The following is a 24,256-nucleotide window of genomic DNA, read 5'->3' as shown; positions in this document are numbered from 1 at the left end:
TATACGCAAAAATAACTATTTTTAAAAAACAAACTCATTTATTTCAGAAGAATTCACATATATTCTAATTGCTTAACTGGTCATCAATCTGGTACCATAGAATCTGGGACATACTGTTGCTGGTGGTCATGTAAGTACCAGCAGAGCAGTTTTAAATTGTCCCAAGATTACGTTGACAAATGTAAGAAGTACGAGCAAATACTTGCATGCTTCATACCAAAGACTTCTATAACAAACATTTTTCTGGCGGGGCAGGGTAGGAGAACATCTGTGCTGTGTGAATCTCTCAAATAAATTGTTTTTAGTACAAAAATGACGTTGAAAACAACTTGTTTTGCATACACAAAATTGTGTGAGGTTTTATAAAAGAAATTTGGTATACAAGTTTGTTCATTACTTATTTAAACATGGTTAACAGCTGAAAATTCACAATAAAAATACTTCAGTACGACTTTGAATATTAGTAATTGTTAAAATAGAAGATAAACAGCAAAAATCCAGGTAGAAATTAGTATAAACTAATGCAAATTAAGATAAAATCATTTAGTGCCAGCAAAATATCTGCGGATGGCTTTGAAAGTCTGGTATAATTGTTTTTTTTTCTCTCTTCCAAATTGTTCTATAAGCAATTTTTTATTCATTCTAATTATTGTAAAGAAATACTGTCATGAATCCCTTTTATATTTATTCTACATACGTTTACTTACGTAACATCATCATCATACCTGATATAAGTTGGTTTATCTTTAAATTTGTCACAAACTGGATTGCCATCCAACAGCAAATCAACAACTGGTAGTCCTTGAAATACGTCTAATTCGGTAATATCTCTAATCTATAAAAGTATGTTTATGTTATTTAATTTTGTTAAGAACATATATATTAACCACAATAAAAAAGAGATTAAGGAGAAGAGCGAGCATTAAATGTCAATTCAAAAAATATAAGACGCCCCAAAGAATAGACACAAATACCAACCGATTTAATTTAAACAGAAATAAAGTTATTTTTATAAAATATTTTCAATTACAAAACCATTTTTATACATGAATTTATATTTGTAGCTATAGTACACTAAAAAAGGCATAATGATTGTAAAGTTTAAGACCGGATGGACACAAATGAGTGGCGACGAAGAGTAAGGAACAGTAACCAATGAAAAGGGAAAAGCTGAGGGAGAAGAAGAATAATGGTTGTAAGGTTTTCCAAAGCGATGAAGTTGATGAAAATATTATTCATCATCAATGGCGTTAGAACTCTTCGTGGGCCTTTGTCGCTTTTACTGTTGCCCTCCATTCTTGTTGTTCCAGTAACATTATTTCTCGTTGTCTCACTCCTATTTTCTCCAGATCCTCTCTGAATTCATCTTTCCAACTTTTTCTACGCTGACTTACAGATCTGCTCCCATCTGATTTTCCACACATTGTTTCCCCATATTTCGCTTCCGTACGCGACTGCAGGCCGTATTATGGTTTTGCATATCTGAATTTTTTCCCGTGAGGGGTTTTGTTAGTTCCTCCATCGGGCGCGTCCCCAGGTGGTGGATAGGGAAATGCTCTCAACGGCATATCCGGCGGGTAGGAAGGAAATAAAAAACTCCCCGCGGACCAAAAACTGAGTAAGGAAACAAATCGTGACACAAAATGCTGGCCCTACAGGTTGAAAGTTGTGCTATGGGCTAGTAACCTATACACGGAAAAAAAGACGCTGCAACTCATATATTATTGCCTCGGAATAGGATGGAAACACGGAGCAGACCTAAGCATCGAAATAAGGATTTTCTATTAGGTACTTGGAATGTAGTTAGCTTTTACAGACCAGGAATCGCGACATACGCCATAAAACAGCTACAGAAATATAGGATGGATGTAACGGCTATTCAGAAAATGAGGTGGACAGGCTCGGATAGCCTGCAGATCGAAAACTCTCTGGTTTTCTGTCCAGGAAAAGAGGAAAGACATAGATTTGGGTGTGGTTTCGTGTGGCCATAATAAAATTCAAGCCAATTAACAAACACATATGCTCTTTAAGACTGAAAGGAAAGTGGGCAAATCTAACTACTCGACTTCTTCCATTTTTCCGAAAACACAAAATTTGCTTGCTTTTGACGGCTGTAAAAACCAAACTCTTTGTTTTTAAAACTTAAAATTTTGACAGACGTCATGTTATGAATGGCAAATGTCAACACCAAAACCAATTCGGTATCAAGTAGCGCCATCTACCAAAGACTAGTTTAATATCAATCTATCCTCGTATAGTGTAATAATTCAATAGCTGTCAATAAAATTATATTTTACTCCACGACTTCAACATTTTATTGTATCATCGTCGATCGAGAAGAATTGGACACTGGGACACAATTAGAAACAATTCGAACTTATAATTACATTCGAATTTGTCCATTGCTCCTTCAGCAAAACAACATCAAAAGGGCGTTAATAAGGATTGGAGCTTCGAAGGAGACGACCCTTAGCGACCTGAATAACTGTTACCCAGTTCCGTATAAGATCGACGATCGCATTTGAAGTATGGAGGAAAGAGAATACAAAAAAAAGACCAGAGAGCACCAAAGAACCTGAATAGCAGTCCTTGGGTCTACTGTTCCAGCGGTTGAGAGGTGAGTTGTTTAAATATGAAATTTAGAGTTCAAGTTAAAAAGCAATGGAGATATAACACAGCCTTGTCGGACACCAAATTTTTTATAAATTCGATTCTGTGTGATCTTTAAGAATATTTTTAGTTAGTGACTCAGTAAGCTAATATAGCTATGAGTTCTAAGTATTCCTATTCTCTAAGCCATTCCTTTGGTATTACGATACTTTCATATACCGATTCGGCAAGTTTTCAACTACCGTATACGTTATTCAGTATGTGGAACAAAGATAACACTTAATTGTTTGAATAGAAGTGTATATTTGTAGTAGAAAAACTTGCCGAATCGGTATATTTCATATATATGTCATAGAAAAACCGAACACATAGAAGCGACACAACGGTCCAAAAGCGTGTACCATTTTTGTATACGCATGCCCGATTCTGGTTGTGTAACTGCCAAAAACACGTGCTTATTCTTTAATTCTGGTTGTTTTCGATAGTCCGTAGGCGTCTATGGTAAATACTCGACACAACAAGTGCATTTGACCATTTATATAATTTATTTATAGTTAAAAGGTTATAGTTATAGTTTATAGTTATAGTTAAATATATAAGTTTATAGTTATAGTTTATAGTTAAAAGTTTAATTTATATTTAAAATGTCTGGATATATTTGTGCGATTCGCGGATGTTCATCTGTGACAGGAAAAGGAATAAGTTTATTTAGATTTCCTAAGAATAATAACAGGTAATTACTATTGCTTTGTAATTATTATTAGTTATTACATAATAGTATTGGTTTGACTTTCGAACAGTAAGCCGACGCCGACGTGTCTGTCCGATCTATAAAAAATAAACTTTGGTCTGCCAAGGGATAGTTCAAAATGAAAACATTAAATTTGGTGTCAGTGCTATTTCTTTTATTGAAAGACGCCAGTCTCCGAAGGCTCAGGTCAAAAAATCAACAGATGGTGGCCCGGCGTCAGTGCGCTCGAAGACAACAATACGAATATAGTATTTTTAGGAAATAAAAATATATAGAGGGTTTTATACACGAGAATATTTTATTTAAGAGCGTAGGCGCAAAATTTCGGGCAAATGTTTTTTAAATGTATTCATTTTTTTCGAATCCTGAAAAAACTAATAAGTATTTTTGAAAAATTTAAACGCAGAATGAAAGACCACATTATTACTGAGGGCCAAAAGTCCCCGAAAACTTCTATAATGTTTATTTTAATAAGTTACAGGGGTGAAAAAAAAAGAGAAAATTTAGTGTGATTTTTAATTTCAAATATCTCATTCAAAAAAACTTTTTGTTTATTCTAAGGGACTTTCGGCCCTCGGTAATAATGTAATCTTTCATTCTGTGTTTAAATTTTTCAAAAATATTTGTTAGTTTTCTCAGGATTCCAAAAAAATGTTAAAAAGCATTGGCCCGAAATTTTGCGCCTACGCTCTTAAACGAAACAAAGACATTACTAAAATGCTCAAACTAAAAATTGTTGGAAACATAATTAGACCGATAATTGGGAAATCTTAAAATTACAATAGAACAAGACTTCAAAATTGCAAAAACATGGTTGCAAATAAACAAACTTACATTAAATTATGAAAAAACTAAATAGGTACTCATCTACTTTTTGCTATATACAAAAGTTGTCTGCCAATTTTTAATTCGTTAAATATAAATAAAAAAGATCAAATATATGGATCGAAGTACATAAAATATTTAGGAGTTTTAAATGGGAATTACAAATAAAAAATATTAAAACTTTATTTGTTGCATATCTCAATATTTAGTGACATTTTTGTGACTTAGTCAGGAGAAAACTGTAAATTTATTAAGATTAGATATTGACAAAAGTTAAATATTTCATAACTTACAATATACTTAGAATATACTAATACTCTTATAGTTGTAAGTAATAAAGTATTATTTATAAATACAGAAAAAGTTCTTTGTTTAAAGTTTGTTCTGTTAAAAATTTGTAGTGCCAAAGTGTGGATAGAAGCTTGCAGACGAGAAAATTTGTTATTCAAAATGGATTCACTTTATAATAATTATAGGATTTGTGAACTGCATTTTGAAGATAATGTTATTGTAAAAGGAAATAAAAGAAAAACATTGGCGCATGACGCAGTACCTTCAATGATCTTTGTTATTTATATTTAACGAATTAAAAATTGACAGACAACTTTTGTATAGGTATAGCAAAAAGTAGATGAGTACCTATTTAGTTTTTCATAATTTAATGTAAGTTTGTTTATTTGCAACCATGTTTTTGCAATTTTGAAGTCTTGTTCTGTTGTAATTTTAAGATTTTTAGTAATTTCTTTGTTTCGCTTAAGAGCGTAGGCGCAAAATTTCGGGCCAATCCTTTTTAAATACAATCATTTTTTTCGAATCCTGAGAAAACTAACAAATATTTTTGAAAAATTTAAACACAGAATGAAAGATTACATTATTACCGAGGGCAGAAAGTCCCTTAGAATAAATAAAAAGTTTTTTTGAATGAGATATTTGAAATTAAAAATTACACTAAATTTTCTCTTTTTTTTTACCCCTGTAACTTATTAAAATAAACATTATAGGTGTTTTCAGGGACCTTCGGCCCTCAGTAATAATGTAGTCTTTCATTCTGCGTTTAAATTTTTCAAAAATACTTATTAGTTTTTTCAGGATTCGAAAAAAATGAATGCATTTAAAAAACATTGGCCTGAAATTTTGCGCCTACGCTCTTAAGAATTTATATTGTGTGATATGCCCACTGACTATTAATTTTCTGGTTGTTAGCTGTCATTGGCGGCTTGCCCACGTAACTTCAAAGGACTGTCGCTTCTCTGTGTTCGGTTGTTCTCTGTATATGTTGTAGTTTTATGTTGTTATCATTAAATGATTGTTAGTCTATAAGAACTTTAATTATATGAGAGAGGTGGCGAAAGATTCAGAAACTGGGCTTGGCAACGAAATGTTTGAAAGAATCAGACATTTCGTGTCACTTAAAAGCGTACGTGTTTAGTCTTTCTTTTTTGGACTCCTAAGACGTAGACGAATGTTTTGCGATTGATATTGGACCAATCTTGGACGAATTGGACGAATATAGTATGTCTCAACAAAGAACGACTAATGCATGCGAGAGTTTCCAGTCAAAATTCAATTCTTTGTTTTATACTTGCCATCCTAACATTTTCCAATTTTTTGAGGTTCTGAAAAATGTTCAAATAGATACCTATAATATTAAAGTAACAGTTAAAGTAAGAAGTAGTACCCCTAAAAGAGTATACCGAAAAACCAATACGTCTTAAAGGAAATTTCATTGAACATTCAAATACACTTTTTACAGGAGAAACGTATAACTGCTTCTGAGTTAGTAAAAAATATGTCGAGAAGGCATCAACCTGTATAGTCTGTAAGTTGCAGTTTCTTTAATAAATAAATTGTTTACGGCTACATTTTTAATTTCTGGTGTATATTATACCTCTTTTCCTCAAAATCCAAGTTTCAGAAGGAGATTCAATTTCTGGGAATTTCGTAATGGGCGGGAGCCAGTTCTTGTATGAGTTTGGGAGCCAATTCGTGTAGTGTTAATGGTTTTATAGAGTTCGGGAGCCAATTAAGGTGCACCGGCCTTTTCTTTTGAGAAAAAGTAAAATCGAATTCTGAGACTTCAATAAAACGACACTAACGATGAATTTTATAGAAAACGATGGGTTAGTATTATACAAAACAACTTATTATTTAAAATGTCAAGCATGAGCTGTGATAGTATTAATACATACTTATAAAATAGATTTAAAAAAAAATAATTTTTGCAAGAATCTGAAGTTCAGTTTGCCAAACTTAATTCATAGTCCAATTTAATTTTTTTAATTAAAAATTAAGTGATCGTAAGGGGAAAATAAATATCGCATTTTTAAAAATTCTTATTAGAGGTTTCAAAGACTGTATACAGTGTACTAAGTGGGTGAATAATCAAATTTCGCAAACAATTATTTCTCACAAAAAAATGATATAAGAATCCTTGTTTCCGATAAGGGAGATATGCGTGCATAAATCACGCGAAACGTGGATTTTGAGGAGACCACTTAAAATATAGTGGATATACTTAGTTGCTAATCGGGTGTTAAGACTAGCTAGAGTGGATCAATAACTTTTCCTAGATATTTCCTCCTTAAACAGGAAACAGCAGAAATCTAGAACTGATGAGTCACAGGCGTAGAGTCAATTTTCAACTAGCTGATAGGGAAACGTTAGAATCATTAAATGAATGAATGAATGAATAAATTTTATTAAGACAGCAACTAAAAAGCTCAGCTGTCAAGTATGTGGTACTATAATGAAACACACAAATGTAAATTAATAATTAATCCAAAATAATATAGCCAACTAACAACTAAATACAATTACAAATTACTTACTTTATTGTTTCCAATGTGAAGTATCTTCAAATTTGGAATCTTCTTATCTAATTTCTTTAAAAAGTTTAATAAGTGAATTTTATTATCAAACAAATTAAGTGCTTCTAAATCGGGTATATTTTCAGCAATGATTTCAATAACAGCCAAAAAAACTATTGGTTTAAATAAAGCACAAAAGTAATTCTGTAAATCTGGATCTGCATGGAACTTCGTCATGTCTAAAGCCTTAGTGGGAGCATTATATCTTTTGGCCATGGTCAATTTTATTTTTTCTTTAAGCGAGTCAGTCATTTCCACATTAGGAGTACCAGCAAAGACTCTAATAATTAGTTTAAAACCATTGGGTAACTGAATTTGCCTATCGAGGTTGTTAAGCTTTTGAGCAGCTTTAAAATCATCTATATAAAAATTTACTGTGGTTCCAAATGCTTGCCACTGAAAAAAAAAAGATTATGAGTTTATGTACATTGTTCTGAAGATATTTTCTTGTGCCATCTTAATGCACTTTACTATTTTTGTTGAGAATAAGCCACAATTGAACTATAAAATTAAGTTTATTTGACGTTTCGATTTCCACTTCAGAAATTTTTATTTAGACTAGATTTCCAACCAAGCCTTTTCTACATTTAACCATCGCCAACTTTTTTCAAAGCCAAACTATCTTTGCCAAAATCGTCCACCACAGGCATCTGCAAATCCTCTCCTGTACTAGTTCATGACATTGGCAAAATAGTCAAAAGTTTTTCAATGAACTCTTTCACTGATTCTATCCAGGTAGCGCACGAAAATGATAAGCTGTGCTGTATCTGTAATGTTGTATCATCCAATGCCAAAGCAAAATATATAGTGACAACTAAGGTTTGTTTCAATGTATTGCATGTTTCATCTGCCAATACCTGTGTATTCCTTGTGCTTGAAGTAGTAGATATTGGAATACGCCGAATAGTATCGACATCATCCTTTTCATTTTCAAATAACGAATTTCCTGCTTCCAGAAAACACTCTTTTAACAATAGCCGCGTCACTGAATGGCTTCATATGTGTAGCAAGTGGCCAGTAAATGCGTAAAGAAGCCTCACAACATTTTTCTTCTTCGGTCATTGATCAGTAGTTAATGATGTCCGTTGATTTGGTGTAATTTAAAAGTAAACTCGTTTTACGAATTAAAGTTAGTATTTTGTATTTTTCGTCAAATGGTTTATGTTTTGTTTCGTAATGCCATTAACATTCGAACTTTTAATTATTTCCACAGTCTGAAGGTAAATCGAACAAGCAGGTACTGCTCCAACTCGGTTTGGCAAAGTGAAACAATACAAATCTACCCATTCGGGTAGAAACTGCCTGTTTTCTGATTTAACTTTTCTTCTTATCTATATTGATATGAATGTAAAATATAAACAACACTAGAACTAAATAGAAAACAAAACTTTAAAGTACTAACTAGAAACACGATAAAAAGAATAAAAATGTGAACATAAACAACACCCAGAATGACGACTGAAAACTGCGAAAAGCGACGACGACGAAGTGAGACTAAATAATAAACCCCCCCTCTGCGACGCCGATGTAGGTCGGGAGAAGAGGAAGTTAAGGCTATAACTCAATGAATCCACGGCGCTGTTAGCTTGTAAAACGCAAACACTATATTCTGAATTTAATGGCGGTCCCTGCTCTATAATATATGTTTTTTAATATTTAATCATGTATTTAGTTATTTATATTTCCGGCCTAATAATGAAAAAACAAAAACACAAAGTATTTGTGGTCGGAAATGGCTTTATTGCTTTTCAAAATATTCCCCATAAAAAGCAATATACTTTTGCATGCGTTTGAACCAATTTTTCTTTTTCCACTCAGATTGAGGGAACTCCAAAACATGGGTCCTCCTTCGGGCGTCGAAAATCGTTGAACACGCAATTTATGTTTGATGTGCGGGAATAAAAAGAAGTCTTCTTCTTTATGTGTCGTGCTTGTTTTCAAGCGTTGGCTATCATCGTATTAAAAAAAAAGAAGTCATTAGGTCCCAAATCAGCACACACAACAGAGTTTTTGACCGGCCAAAACATCGAATTAACGGGTCATGTTATATATTAGTCAAGTAAAAGAGGAAGTGACAAAAAATAAAAAAGAATCTTACATAGACCAAAATAGGTAATAAAAATTATATAGCGAAAAGACTGCATATATCAGAGGGCAGTGTTTTGAAAGAATTATCTGTGGTGGGAGAGATGGAATTCCAAGATGAATCGTGCAATACTAATTTTTGAGCAAGGTGTGTATCATCATCATTCTCATCCAGCTTTCTGCGTCCAAAGTTGAACATAAGCCTCCCGTAATTTCTTCCAGTTCTGTCTGTCTTGAGCTTCCTGCAGCCAATTCTCAGCGATTTTTTTGCGTCGTCTGTCTATCGTGTAGGTGGTCTACCTCTGCTTCTTCTGTCATCTCGTGGTCTCCACACTGTAATTTTTGGGTGCACCATCCGTCATTCGTTCTGACCACATGGTCCGCCCAGTTTCACTTCAACCATGCTATACGCTCTATGACAACTGTGACGCCTGTCTTTCTTCTTATTTCTTCGTTTCTAACTCTGCCTCTGATAGTGAGTCCAAGTAACGAGCGTTACATTCGTCTTTGGGCTACTCTGAGTTTGGTGCCTGTAGCCTGGGTTAAAGAAAGTGTTCCGGCGCCGTAAGTTATTATTGGAGGAAGCACACATTGGTCGAACGTCTTCTTTTTCAAATAATTTGGCATGTTGCTCTTGAAGATGTCGGATAGACCTGCATATACAGCCCATGCTTAAGTGATTCTTCTTTGCAGTTCAGCAGTTTGGTTGTCCCTAACAATTTGGATTTCATGCCTAAGTATTTATATATATATATATATATATATATATATATATATATATATATATATATATATATATATATATATATATATATATTCAGGGATTCTACAGTATTCACTGCCTTCCCTCGCTCAACCGTTTCCATCTCTCTCTGTTGTCCCATTCTCCATCGTTTAGGCCTCTCTTACTCATGGCTTCGTCTACTTCGTTCCTCCAGGATTTTCAGGGTCGTCCTCTTTTCCTCCTTCCTATGGGCTCTATTCGGTTATTCTCTTTATCCATCTGCTGTCGCTAGTTCTTCTTACATGTCCATACCACTTTAGTCTTTTTTGTTCTATATATGTTAGTATGTCTGTTTCTATTGATGTTCTTTGCTTTATTTCGTCATTACTTCTCCTATCCATTCTTGTTCCTCTGCAGCATCTTCGCAGGCATTTCATCTCTGTTGCTACTATCTTACTGCTGTTTTTCTTGTTTATCATCCAATTTTCAGCCCCATACGTCATAATACTTCGCACTAATGTTTTATAAATCTGTGTTTTTGTCTTCATATTTAGGTGTCTATCCCACCATACTGAGTTAAGTTGTCGGATTGCTGTTCTTGTTTGTCCTAATCTTTGTGCAATTTCTTCCTCTGTTGTTGCCTTTTTCGTGATTATAAACCCCAGGTATTTGAATTTATCCTTTCCTTTGATTGTTACGTTGTCATCAATCTGTAGATCTTCTATGTCTTCTTCACTTGTAGATAGGTACTCTGTTTTCGCGAGGTTAATATCTAGGCCAGCCTTGGTATATTCTTCTTGTAGTTTCTTCATCATGTAGCTGAGGTCGTCTTGGTCTTGTGCAATCAGTACTTGATCGTCTGCAAAGCTTAACGTATATAGGTATTCGTTCCGTACCGGTAATCCCATGCCTTCCCATTTCCTTTTCCATGTACTCAAGGCTTTCTCTAAGTATATTTTGAATAGGGTTGGAGATGTGGAACAACCCTGCAGAAGCCCTTTTGTTTGGTGAAGTCTCCTATGATTCTTGTTCCTATTTTAATGGACACTTTATTTTCTTTATGAAAATATATTTATGTTTATGAACTAATCCTATTTCGTTGCAGTCGATTTTTCGATATTCGCTTCAAACTAACTTCATTACAGACTTCATCTAACTTAGTAAGCATAGTTCCATTCTCATTAAGTTATATGTTATCAGAACAATGTCGTCCGCAATTCGTACGTGGGAGAGCATTTCGCTGGGAGAGCATTTCGCCATCGACATTGATTCCTTTGGCTTCCTAATCCGATTTTTTGAAAGCATGTTCCAGAACTGCCGTAAAGAGTGTGGGAGATAACGTGTCTCATTGCCTGATTCCTCTTTTAATTTTCAACATTTTGTATCTTTGTGCAGTTTTACGGTCATGGTTGCATTACTATATCGTGATCAGTTTGGAGTACCGATAAACTATGCGACTTTCCTCCAAGACTCTCATTACGCTGTTGATTTCTATCGTATAGAATGCTTTACGGAAGTCTATGAAGGCTAGGACCAATGGTCAATTGTATTCGATGGATTTTTATATAATCCCTTTTATGCACTGAAGATGGTCGTTGGTGCCAATGTTTTTCCTAAAACCTGCCTGTTCCTTAGGTTAGTAAGAATCTAATTTTGTTTCCAGTCTATTTGATATTATTCTTGTGAATAACTCGTAGAGGTGGTTCAACAGGCGTATTGATCATTGGATCGCCCTTTTTGTGTAATAAAATGGTAAGTGCACTGTGCCATATTGTAGGTGTATCACTTTGGTGCAGTAAGTTGAACAATTTCTTTATATTCTCTAAAAGTCTATCTCCTCCAATCTTTACGGCTTCTATAACGATATTATCTTCTCCCGGCACTTCATTTCTTTTTTCATTTTCTTCAGTGCGTTCCTTATTTGTTGATATATCAGGCATCAATTCCGATCCGTGGTTGACTAATCTTTTTCCTAGGTGTATATTATGGAAGAATTAATTTTCGAAAGAATTATGACAAATATTAAGCTAATGATGTGCTTAATGATAATGTCGAAATTCAGATACATATTTCTTTATCATCTATTCAGTATCCCTGATTTCATTAATGATGTCACTATGTACTGATTTAACAATTAGATTGCTCAGGTTTTCTTGCAGTCTATAATATCTCATTTCCCACTCCTCCCTATAAAAATGTGCAGAGGAGGGAAGTCCAGTAGGGCCTCCATAGCTTCTATTGGTGTACCCCTCAGGGCCAGGATCCCTGTGATTCCAAGGCAAGCCAGTCTTTGCATGAATACATTCGATTCAAAGCAATAAATCTATTATAAAGGCTCTCTATGAAATCCTTAAGAACTCAGTTGAAAGCATGTAGACAAATAAAAAAAATCCATTAATAACAATGTGTGATCTTTCAAAAGCTTTTTACAGTATTTTAAGTGATTAGAGTAAACAATGGATATAAGAAAATTCCTGAATTATACAGACTTTGCAATGGGTGTTAAATCTCAGGATCTCCAAAACAAGCGAGATGAGTCACTAAAATAAATCTTCGGGGTGACTCATATTCTCTGAACAGTATCTTACAAATGACTTCTTTACCATGAATTGCTGTAACTGTTATTTTGGTAATAGACATTGTATTTTTGTAAATTTAAATATCGTTTATTAAAAACTTATTTCTTAGAAGCATATATTCCTTCTTTGGATCACATATTGATTTATATGAAGTTCAGAATCTCGTAAGTTTTCACTATAGTAGTGAATTATATATTACAGAGTGAACATTTATATTTGTAAGGTTGTTATTGTTAAAAAACTTACCGATATGGGCCAAAATGGCGTTGGAGCTAATTTGTCCAGTAAAGTTTTCAAAATAAAAGTCTTGTCATATTTATCACCATGTGGTAGCTGAAACAAATCAAAATATTTATTTACAAATTAAATTGATAACCCTGAAGTAAGAAAATGGTATTGGGTGAATAATAAAGCAGTGTTAAGTAGCAATTATTATGATGTTTAAATGAGTACAATTTATTATATCAGTTTTTACAACTAATGTGCATTACAACTGCAGTAATAAATAATAAACTATCGATTTTTGTAAAAAAAATAAATATTTCTTATAAAATATGATCAAAATGAATGTAAAACAATCAATAAATACTGTAGAAGAAAAAAGTACACAATTAGAAGATTCAATTGGGAAACTATTAAACAGTAGGCTTAATCCACAAAAAATCCCATTCTGATAATTATTCATTACTTTTTAACCTTTTCATTAATGACATTATTAACTGTTTTCACCACTGCCATGCCCTATTATTTGCAGATGACTTCAAATGCTTTAAAATAATTACCAATTACTATGATGCTGCCATACTGCAATTAGAACTGACTAACATGTATATAGTCCATCTAATTTACTTACCGTTGCACGTCATTATCATTGACAGAGATTAAAGTTGACATATTTGTCAAAGTATAAAAAAATCCCGAATCCATTTTAAATAAAATAAGTCACAATTATTGCAAAAGTGGATTATACAACAAAACAAATTAATATTTAATGTAAATAAATAGAAACAAAACAAGAGTTAAAAAAAATCTTGTTAAAAACAATTTGAGCCGCTTGTATGCGTCATATAAAGATGTAAAATGGAATACTTAAACAAAAACAACACTTTTTTCATTACTTATTAACATTAGTCAACACCTCAACTGTCAAATAAGTGTTACCAATTTATGTCAAAATATCACCTTCGTTCGATTACAGTTACAGTGTGTTCCGAACAAATGTTCTTCATAAAAACGCTTTATAATGCATTGATACAAATTAAATGAAACATATTATTGTGTATTTCTTTAAGTTAACATTAATAGAAATCTTTGATTCTAAAAAAGAACACACCTACCGCCTAAATATTTCGTGTTGGTATCATGTGACCTCACGGACTATGACGCGGATGACGTGCAACGGTAAGTAAATTAGATGAAGTATATATGGACTTTAATACCAGTAAATGTTGTGTAATTAGCTTTTACTAAATGCACCACCCAATATCAAATAGTGAATAGTACAAAATTATTACATTATCTGCCAATTGCTCGATATTGTCAATTAGATCAGGGATTAATAATTACTATAGATAATTCTCTTAGTTTGAATGGTCACATTATCAGTAGCATAAATCTATGAAAATGTTGGGACCTGCAAGAGATCAACTTGTGACTTTACATAACCTGCATTAGAGTTCTTTACTTCTTCTTAGTCATGGCTCACTTTGATTATCGCTTGTCAGTGTGGTCCCCACACTATTTAATCTACATTAGGAAGCTCAAACAAATTCAAAATAAATTTTCCATTATATCTCTTTTAAGCTTCTTATTTATAGGTATTACACTGTTTGGCAACACCAACTACAGATCTCTTATCTTGGGACCAGCAGAAGATCAAGAGATGTTACAACACTTTTTAATATCATAAATGGTATATGCAGTTGTACCCAACTTTTGAATAAGATCAGATTGTTTGTACTGACCCAACTAGATAAATGCAAACATTTCATGTATTTTTTCATCTATTCAATTATGGCAATTGGGACTATGTTTGACAACTAAAGTTACAAGTGAAACATGTATATTTATTTTTATTTTGGATGTTATTAAATTGTACTGGTATTTAAATAATCATATTTTGTAATTTAAAACCTTTTTGTCTTGTTTAGTATGTTAATTTAATTTAATATTAGACTTGTACTGTTATTGTAATTACTTGTATTTCTCTATTCTAAAAAAAGTATTTTCTTTTTTACAGAATTGGGCTCGTTCATAAATATAAAAATAAATAAATATTGAACTTACTGTAACTTTATACCAACTGGAGGGTCCTTCCAATAATTTTCTTTTTGCTATTGGAGCCGGGGAACCTTGTCTTCCTCTACCACCACCACCACCACCTCCACCACGATTTTTGTTCTTATTAAATCTGACATTCTTGCTCGAACCTGGACTAATTCCCATATCAATATCCTCATCTTCTAAATGAGACCGTATTGCATTGCTCCAGTCTTTGTCTCGTCTATCTGGTCTATCCCTATTACTTTTAAATGTGACTCTTCTATCTCTATCACTATTATTACGTTCTATAAAAACTACTAGAATATTAGAAAATAAAAAAATATACAGTGGTGTTAAAAAGTCCTGCATCACCTTACCAAATACATGAAAAGAGAAGTTTAAGGCATTTACCTTAAATATTTTTTAACCATTTATTATCTACATCAAACAAGCACTTAAACACAATATTATAAAATGGAAACACAGCAAAAATTTTGATTAATAAAAAAAAATGTAGTTCGGAAAATTTTTTATTCAATATTACAAAAATTAGGCTATTTACATCAAGACGATATTGTACATCACATTGAAGTAATTTAAACTAATTTTAATATTTAATTGGCCAGCCCTTGTTGTTTTCAATAACTAGTTCACATCTTTTGGGCATGGAATTTATTAATTTTTGCAGTTCCTCCATGGAAATACAGTGATGAAAAGTGTGGATTAGAAATTCGATTAATTTCGTTTTATTTGTGGGTTTGTTTTTGGAAATGATGTTTGATATCCTTTGACACAAATTCTCGATGGAATTGATGTCCAGGGATTGCGCTGGCCAGTCCATCCTATCAATTTCATTACTCTCCATCCAAGCTTTAACCAATTTTGCTCTATGGCAAGGAGCATTATCATCCTGAAAAATAAATTTTTCTTCGCCAAACAGGTCTTTTCCACTATCTATGCAACATGTTATTCTGTAGCACCTTAATGTATTTGGTAGCATTCATCATCCCAGAGACAACGTGTAGGCGACCAACTCCTCGAGCGGACATGCAACCCCATATCATAACGGAGGTTGGATGTTTAATTGTGGATAACACATTTTGGAGAAAATTCTTCACCAGGAAATCTTCTGACGTAGGCATTTCCAGCATGATTATTAATATTGAAAGTGGATTCATCACTAAATAGTACACTCTGCCACTGCTCTGCTGTCCAGATTCGATGTTCCTTGGCCCATTTCAAATGGTACAATCTTTGCTTTTCTGAAAGCAGTGGTTTCTTCTGTGCCTTACATCCTCTAAGTCCGACCTAAGCAGTCTTTTTCTCACAGTGGAAGTGCACACGCTTACACCTGCAGATTCAGACCAAAGCTTCGTCAATTTGGTGGAATTAAGGTTTCTGTCTGCCAGACTTGTTCTTCTTAATGCAGCGTCATTCCGAACAGAAGTTTTCTTTGGTCAGCCACTACGAGGTCTGTCATCGATTTTTCCTTGTTCAGCATACTTCTTAATGACTCTAATTACTGTAGATTGATTACAGTTTACTGCGGATGCTATTTCGCGACTAGATTTGTCGTTTTTATGGTGAAAAATAATTTCAAAACGCTTTTCGTCCGATTTTTTAGTTTGTTTGGTCTGGGATGACACTTTGACCTTTTTATCAAAAATCAAAGAGCGAGTAAATGTGTTAGGGTTACTACAGTGTTTATAAAGTCGAAATATGTGGCAAATTTTGTCATTAAGATTCAATTTAATAGTGATTTTGAGCTAGTAATTAAAAGAAACATTAGTAAGTATACTGATAATGCTAATTATAAGCACAAACTTAAAATGAATTAGCTAAAATATACAAAAAACTTGTGTTAAACCTCAAAAACTATAAGGCGCTTAGGTGATGCAGGACTTTTTAACACCACTGTATTTGTAAATAAAAATAAAAGACAAAGTTAAAAGTATTTGTTAAGAATAATTTTTAAAATTATTAAGTTAGTATATCTTATCTAATTGTAATTTACAATATTATTTATTTATAACATACAGCTTTACTGAAATTTTATGCTGAAACTGTTGCAATTTTTGGTAAAAATGATTTGACAAGAAATCTTCATCTTGAATATTTGATGAATATGTGATGATCAATCACTTCGGAAATTTATTAGTATTAATAAAAAGAGAAAGGATATTGAAAATACCTGTGATATACATGTAGTTGGATCAGATTTTGCTATTGTCTCAGTTGTTTTACTATAGCTGATCCTTTAAACAGCTTTGGACTTTTAAGTTCAACAAATATTACACACGTAAGTAAAATATTGATAATTAATTGCCTATAATTAATATTGTATTTTCCATTTCCATTATCTAGTGGTACTTCTATACTAATAGTAAAAGATCACACTGCAGGATCACTACGTTCATAACATAGTTAATCAAACTCAGATTTATACATATATTATATAAATAATAGTAATAATTTTTTAACAAAAATGTTATTTTGTGCATTTATTTAAAAAATATATGCTGCTTAAGACAAATACACATGTTTTTTATATCAAATTAAAGTTAATGTTTTTATAATATAGGTTGTCTAGGAAAAAAAATGGTCGCAAATTAGGGTTGCCAGCTGTTGAAAATGCAAGGTACAAAAAATAAAGTAAAACAGTTAGTGCGCAAGAACACTGGTTTCACAAGTGATTATATGTATATTATTATATATCTATCGACACATGATTTAAAAACTTACACAACTGACATTTAAAACCACTAGCGTTAAGTGCTAGCTGTCTTTTACTTTATCTTTGATACAACGCATTTTTAACAGCTGGCAACTCTAATTTGTGACCATTTCTTCCCAGGCAACCTTAAATTATCATATTAAGAAAAAAATTAGCTTTCATTTAATATAAAACACATACCTATATGTCATAATCAGCATATTTTATTTAAAAAATTAATGAACAAAATAAAATTTTTGCTCAAAAATTAATTACTATTAATTTAATTAAAAATAATTGTGGTCACTTTTTGACTGTCAACCTATTAGAGGTAATGGATTTTTACAAGAGATGAGTCACGCTGATGCAGTACACAAGTTTACCTGTTATTTACAACTTGTCAAAATCCATTACCTATATCAATGTATCTCTTAATTTTAAATGTTATGAAGGAAGTAATCCTACAGTGGGATCTTACTGGACTATTACGTTGTTCATTAAGCACTTACTGTAGCAGAATCCATTGATATAAATTACAGATTTCTAGAGCTTGTACATTTTTATTACACTAGTACCAGACTTTTATCTTTGAAAAGGGGACAACTATTCAGTAATTCACAAAGTTCTTTATAGTTCACTCAATATTCTATGATTTTTATTTACACTAGCAGTTGTCTCTAAACTTATCCCAAGACAATTATACAATTTCTATTACTATTTTGATTACTATACAATTCCATAGCTTATTTATTGGTTTTTTTTGCATCAGGTACCTTTTTTATAACAAGTCATTTGAACACAATGCGACGGTTATCATCTCTTTGCTGACTTTAAACCCTGCAGCAGATGATTCTTGCCAGGTGGCAAAGGTTTTTCTGGTCAGAAGTTTAAAATTTAACCCAATTTTGTCAATGTTGTATATTTGCTCTAGTCTCAAGTTTTGATCACCAATGATTTTTAAAAAGTTTGCAGAAAAATTGGTGGCTGCTGTTGGGTCTGCTGACAGCTTCTCAGCATAAACTCCAATAAAATGGACTCTTTGTCCAATTGGTTAAGAAGATAACAAAATTACTTTGAATAACTCCTTGGGACATTCATGTATGAGGACCCAACAGTACCACAAACAGAATACAATATTTTTGTGAATTTTTTCAGAACATAAGTTTATTTGAATATCTTGTTTGGAATGGTCAATTATAGGGATAAATTATTTACCATGAACCAAGAAGAGACAGATATTTCACAGAATGGAGAAGTTGAATTAAAAATGTATGACACAAAAGAGTATATTCGAACAGTAGATACCAAAAAAAGTGGAAATTCAAATAAGACAAAGGGTGTAGAATCATCTAAGATAAACATATTTTGGAGAGTTACCTCATGTAACTGGAATACTAGGCAGTAAAATCACATTATTAGAATATCTTAAATAGACTATCAATATTGCTACAACATTGCAATAGACTTTTGTGCTCATGAGTGCCAGAAAAAAATACTCCAATTCAGCCAAATTGGACACTTTCATCAGATATCTCTGTATACGGCTGTAGGCTGTAAATGGGCAATGTGAACAGAGCAACATGCAGATTCTGCAAACATTAGAGGGAAAAACCAGAATATTACCTTCAATGCAGAGTAGTTGTATGCCAAGAGGTAATAAATTAGGATCCAAAAAGAATAATAGGCTTTTTTAAAGGTCTAGGTTTTATATTAAAACATAGATATAGGGTGGATACAAAAGATCATTCTGATCATCTAGAATGCCAAAAAACTTTTAAAATCTACAATCTACTAATTTGCAAGTATTACTGTTTTAAGAAATTTGGATTATCATATATGGTAGATATTTGTGAAATTTTATCCCAGATAATGTATAGAGTGGGATGCTGGTATAATTTATTTCTTACAAAAAAAGGATCTTTTGACTTAAAAACGTAAAAAAATTTATGTAATCACATTTTTTGGTTTATAATGATTGATTATGCAGAAAAACTTACCATTATTATTACTCCAAGAGAGTGGTCTATTGCGATTAAAATGTTTAGGCATGTTTGCCTTTAAACGTAGATACTGTGTTAATCCCAATATATATGATCACAAATTTGAACTCAAATATGTTTTAATATCAAGACGATTTTAGAATCAAATACAATAATTCTAAGATGAGATTGTGAAATGTTAAAACGCAAAACCACCTTCACTTTACCTCTTTATCTTGCTTTGATCAGTTTGATTGATGCCCTAAAATGATAGGCTGTCACTTGTCAATATGTCACGCGTCATCTGTCTACGGTTGGCACAGATCCGATCTCTTTTTTTGTCTAAGATCACGAAGCACGTCATTAACACGTCAGAGATCTAAGTTGACATTGTTGCCAAAGCACAAAAAATTACTGATTTTATTATAAATATTAACAATTATTCAGTAATAAACACATAAAATTTCATTAACCTACATACCTAACCTAACCTAAATCTTACAATTGTGGCCTGTTTGCGGAAAGCAAGGTAGTCTGGGCATACTTTAAATTGTTTTAATGAACTGCATACTAAAAACAAGTAAGAAAACTGTAAGAGTTCTTTTCGTTGTCACCTCGTCGTGTGATCGTGTTCTCACAGACCTCAGCTGCTCTGATTCGGTAGCACAGTCAACCCATGTGTGGCTGGAGGTTAACTGTCAATCTACCACAGGGCTCCAGTGAGGAACCTGCTGTTTTCGAACGGCTATGTTGACTTGTATTGCTCATCAGACGGTTGGCATATGCATGTTCTTTCTGCACCTGTTAGGCCGCTGGAATATATGCTGGTTTGAGTCGGTCCATGGAAATTCGCTGAGGAACATTTTGGACATCCACAGTTAAAAACTTATCACTTCGTTCTAACACTCTAAACGGGCCGGTATAGGGAGGTGTAAGAGGAGGTTTCACTTTATCGGTCCGCACAAACACATGACTCGTAGTCTGTAGATCCGGATGGACAAAGGCAGTGCGGGCTGAGTGGTTGCTCGTCGATACAGGACGCAATGCTCCCATGGTCTCACGTAGTCGTTGGACAAAACTATGCTCGTCGGGTGTAACAGCACAAGGGACAAGCAGCTGTCCAGGAAGTCTCACTGGGGTACCATACACTAACTCGGAGGCTGTACATGCAATGTCTTGTTTGAAAGTGTTTCGAAGGCTTAGCATGACCAGAGGGAGGACTTCAACCCACGATACTGTGTCCGCTGCGAGGAGAGCAGCCTTGAGCGTTCGGTGGAAACGTTCAATACATCCGTTTGACTGTGGGTGGTAGGCAGTGGTTTTAATATGTTGTACACCTAGCAATCCATTGAGCTGGCGAAACTACTGGCCCTCAAATTGCCTACCTCGGTCCGTTGTTATGGTTGCTGGCACGCCAAACCGGGATATCCATCCCTCAAGGAGCTTCTGCGCGACAACTTCGGTTGTAATCTCCGAGATAGATATGGCCTCTGGCCATCTTGTGAAACGGTCGATGATTGTGAGCAGATATCGAAAGTTCTGATTTGCTGGAAGTGGGCCCACGATGTCGATATGTATGTATGCGAATCGATCGTCTGGCATTCCTAGAGGTGTCACAGGTGTAACAGTGTGACGTCCAATTTTGGCACGTTGACATTGGATGCACTCTCGTGACCACTGCTTGACTTGGCGATTCATGTTATGCCACACAAAACGTTCAGCAATCATTCGTAATGTATCAGCATGCCCTGGGTGGGACTGCGTGTGGAACTTCAGGAAAACATCTCTTTGGAATACAGCTGGCACATAAACTCGTATACGACCATCTTGGACTGAACAATAAATAGGCCGCTGGCTATATGGTAGAACTATGCGTTAAAGTTGTAAGGAACTGGCAGGATCGTTCAGGGTCTGTTGAAGGCCCTCATCTGTAGTTTATCGGTCGAGAATTGGCAAATAAATTCTAGTTGACGTATCTGTCGTGGAGACTGTCGCTCATGTCACTGTTGGAACGCAAACGTTAAAGGCTTGTGATCAGTATAAATGGTAAACGGCATGCCCTTAAGAAAATGGCGGAAGTGATGTATGCCACTGAATATGGCAAGCAACTTTCGGTCATAAGAGCTATAGTTTCGCTTCGTCCTACAAATCTTTCGAGAGAAGAAAGCGATGGGCTGTAGGTGTTCACCTATAAGCTGTTGCAAAACACCGCCGATGGCAGCATCTGAGGCATCAACTGACATGTTCAATTGGGCATTTGGTGCTGGAAAGACCAATTCAGTCGACGCGGCCAAGAGTTCTTTTACCTTGGTGAAAGCTGCTGCGGCTGTTGGTGTTAATGTTAGTTCTTGCTGCTTTTTCTTTTGCTGAGACAATAACTCCGGTAGTGGCATTAGCTCATTGGCAGCATTAGGTAACCAACGTCTGTAGAAATTGAGCATACCCATAAATCGTCGTAGCTGTCGATAGGTCGTAGGTTGTGGAAACTTACGAATCGCGCTATCTTTAGAAGGCAATGGACGAACGCCAGTTGGAGATACCGTGGCACCCAGGAAGTTTACTTCACGTTTACGGAATTTTGATTTATCCTTGTTGATTTGGAGTCCATTTGCTTCCAGAATCCGAAGTACTGCTGCCAGGTATTGCTCATCCTCAATCTCAGTCTCCGAGGCAACCAAAATACCGTTAATGTATACATACACATATGAGCATTCTCGAATAAGGTGATCGAGGTACCTCTTGAACGTCTGGGCAGCATTTCGCAAACCGAACGGTATTCGGAGGAACTCGTACAGCCCAAAGGGGGTTATTACAGCCGTCTTTTGGACATCCTTCTGATGGACTGGAATTTGGTAAAAAGTACGTACCAAGTCGATGCAAGAGAAAATTTTCTTACCATGTAGCTGGTTAGCAAAATCCTGGATGTGCGGTATAGGGTAGTGAAGTATTTAGATGACCAATGCGGCCACAATTTGTACATTTTGTAAACTGAGATGAGAGTCTTCTGATTGGTTGGGAGGGTTTAGGAAGAGTTGATCTAGAATTAAATTTTTGTTCTTCAAAATATGACCATTGAAGTTCACGTCGAATACGATTGCTTGCTTCAATGAGATCTTTTGGATTACTAGCCTTAATAATTTGTCCTAGACGAGGTTCTAAACCGGAAGGATGTGTTTGCCCGTGTGTTGAATGTTTTATTTTTTTTTCTGAATGCTATTTTTTTGACACCAACCTGTTTCTTTTTACAGATTTTTTCGTATTTGTGTAGTAGGCAAACTATAGTCATTTGATTGTTGTAACCGAATAAAAGAGTTTTTGTTGGGATTTTGTTTTTTTTTTCTCAAAAATGATGGTAAAGAAGCATTATTTCACTTGTTTGGTGCAAGAAAGATGAAGATCCAACTTTTTATTAGATATTTCACTTAGAAATTTCCAGCATTGAATATATTAAAATATAAATCACACATTATTACATCCAATAATTAATATTTACCATACATTTACAATTACTCAATATGTTTTACTCTAAACTATAAATTTTTTTATATTAGCAACATGAATTTTGACAAAAAATTGCATCGAAATAGCATAAAAAATAGAACACGTTCTAATTTTTTGTCTAGCTTTTGCTAAGTTTTTGTCTAGCACAGGTATTGCATAGAAATATCGTGTGTGAAACAAAAAAATTAACAGCATATGAAGTCATATCCTGAATTTGATCAAATCCTCTAAAAATGGACTACCTAAGCTCCTACCTACCTATTTGTACTACCTATACTAAATCCTATACTATAAATTCAATAGGATTGTCAGGGCAGACATTTTGTAGTTCCTTAACACTCGGTGGTAAGCGGCTATATATTTATTTCTTTATTAGCACACAAACCCACTTCTCAATCTCAATTATAATTTTTGACGGTTACATCTGTTGGAAGTCCGAACTAGAGAAGGTACACTCGCCTTGTTGCGAAATTTATTATTTAGTACCGCTTGCAGCTTATCCGTGCCATTGAGGTATACCCTGAATGCCAATAGAGAGGCAGGCAGACAGCGTTATTTCTTTTCGAGAGTAATATTCTTAATGCAATACGGCAACATTGTGAAAACTCACCCACAAATAACCATTAAAATCAGGTGGGTGGTAGTATTTCATGAGCGTACCGTTGGGTAACATCATGGCAACAATTTAATATACGGACGAAACGTGGTTGAATGAGGGTCATACGAAATCCAAAGTATGGCAAAACTTGAATATTAAAAGTGCGCGACGGGCTTTCATTGAGGGACTTTCAACTGGCTTAAAAGCACCCTCGGACAAAGAAATGATCATATGATTTTTAAAAATATTTACTTTTGAAACTATTAGTGTAAGAATTTCTTGAAATTTAATCATTATATCACAATTAAACTAAACTCTAAAAATAACACGACCAGTAAATAACTTAACAATAACTATAACATAAATATAACACAATATATTAACTTAAAAATCAACGCGATACAATTTGAATTTAAAATGCTGGCAAGTTTGGATCTGTACCATGAGAATCTCTCTAGCTTAAGGTAATAAATTATATTTAATAGCCTCTTGACGAATGAGACGGCGAATATCAACACGTGCTCATATTTACAAACGAAAATTTGCTAAATGAATGTACTTTAACGCGGAAATATTGCGAGAAATGGGCAAAGAATGCGAAATAATAAACATAAGTAAGTTACAATATCTGGGACACGTAATGAGGGGGCAGCGATATGAACTGCTAAGGCTGATAATACAGAGAAAGATAAGAGGAGGAAGGAGTATAGGAAGAAGGAGAGTGTCATGGTTAAAGAATTTAAGGAGCTGGTTTAAATGCAG

At 33.9% G+C, this 24,256-nt stretch overlaps 1 protein-coding gene across 2 annotated transcripts in view; it reads right to left on the bottom strand.

The window, feature by feature from the left end:
• LOC140441727 (nuclear RNA export factor 1-like) overlaps nucleotides 1-19,669 on the bottom strand; it is a 40,029-nt gene extending 20,360 nt beyond the window's left edge. The window contains exons 1-5 of one of the 2 annotated variants that reach the window (XM_072532615.1): nucleotides 19,414-19,669; nucleotides 14,728-15,008; nucleotides 12,688-12,774; nucleotides 7,015-7,449; nucleotides 726-835 (exon numbers count right to left, since the gene is read on the bottom strand). In XM_072532615.1, coding sequence (XP_072388716.1) covers nucleotides 726-835; nucleotides 7,015-7,449; nucleotides 12,688-12,774; nucleotides 14,728-15,008; nucleotides 19,414-19,465 — 965 coding nt within the window. In that variant the 5' untranslated portion in view covers nucleotides 19,466-19,669. Of the gene's footprint in view, nucleotides 1-725; nucleotides 836-7,014; nucleotides 7,450-12,687; nucleotides 12,775-14,727; nucleotides 15,018-19,413 lie in introns of both variants that reach the window. The other variant, XM_072532614.1, reaches the window with a different exon arrangement.
• Nucleotides 19,670-24,256: the final 4,587 nt, after the last annotated feature.

This window comes from Diabrotica undecimpunctata, chromosome 5 (assembly GCF_040954645.1).
Source record: "Diabrotica undecimpunctata isolate CICGRU chromosome 5, icDiaUnde3, whole genome shotgun sequence".
Classification (NCBI taxonomy): domain Eukaryota; kingdom Metazoa; phylum Arthropoda; class Insecta; order Coleoptera; family Chrysomelidae; genus Diabrotica; species Diabrotica undecimpunctata.
This window is presented reverse-complemented; position numbering and strand designations above follow the sequence as displayed.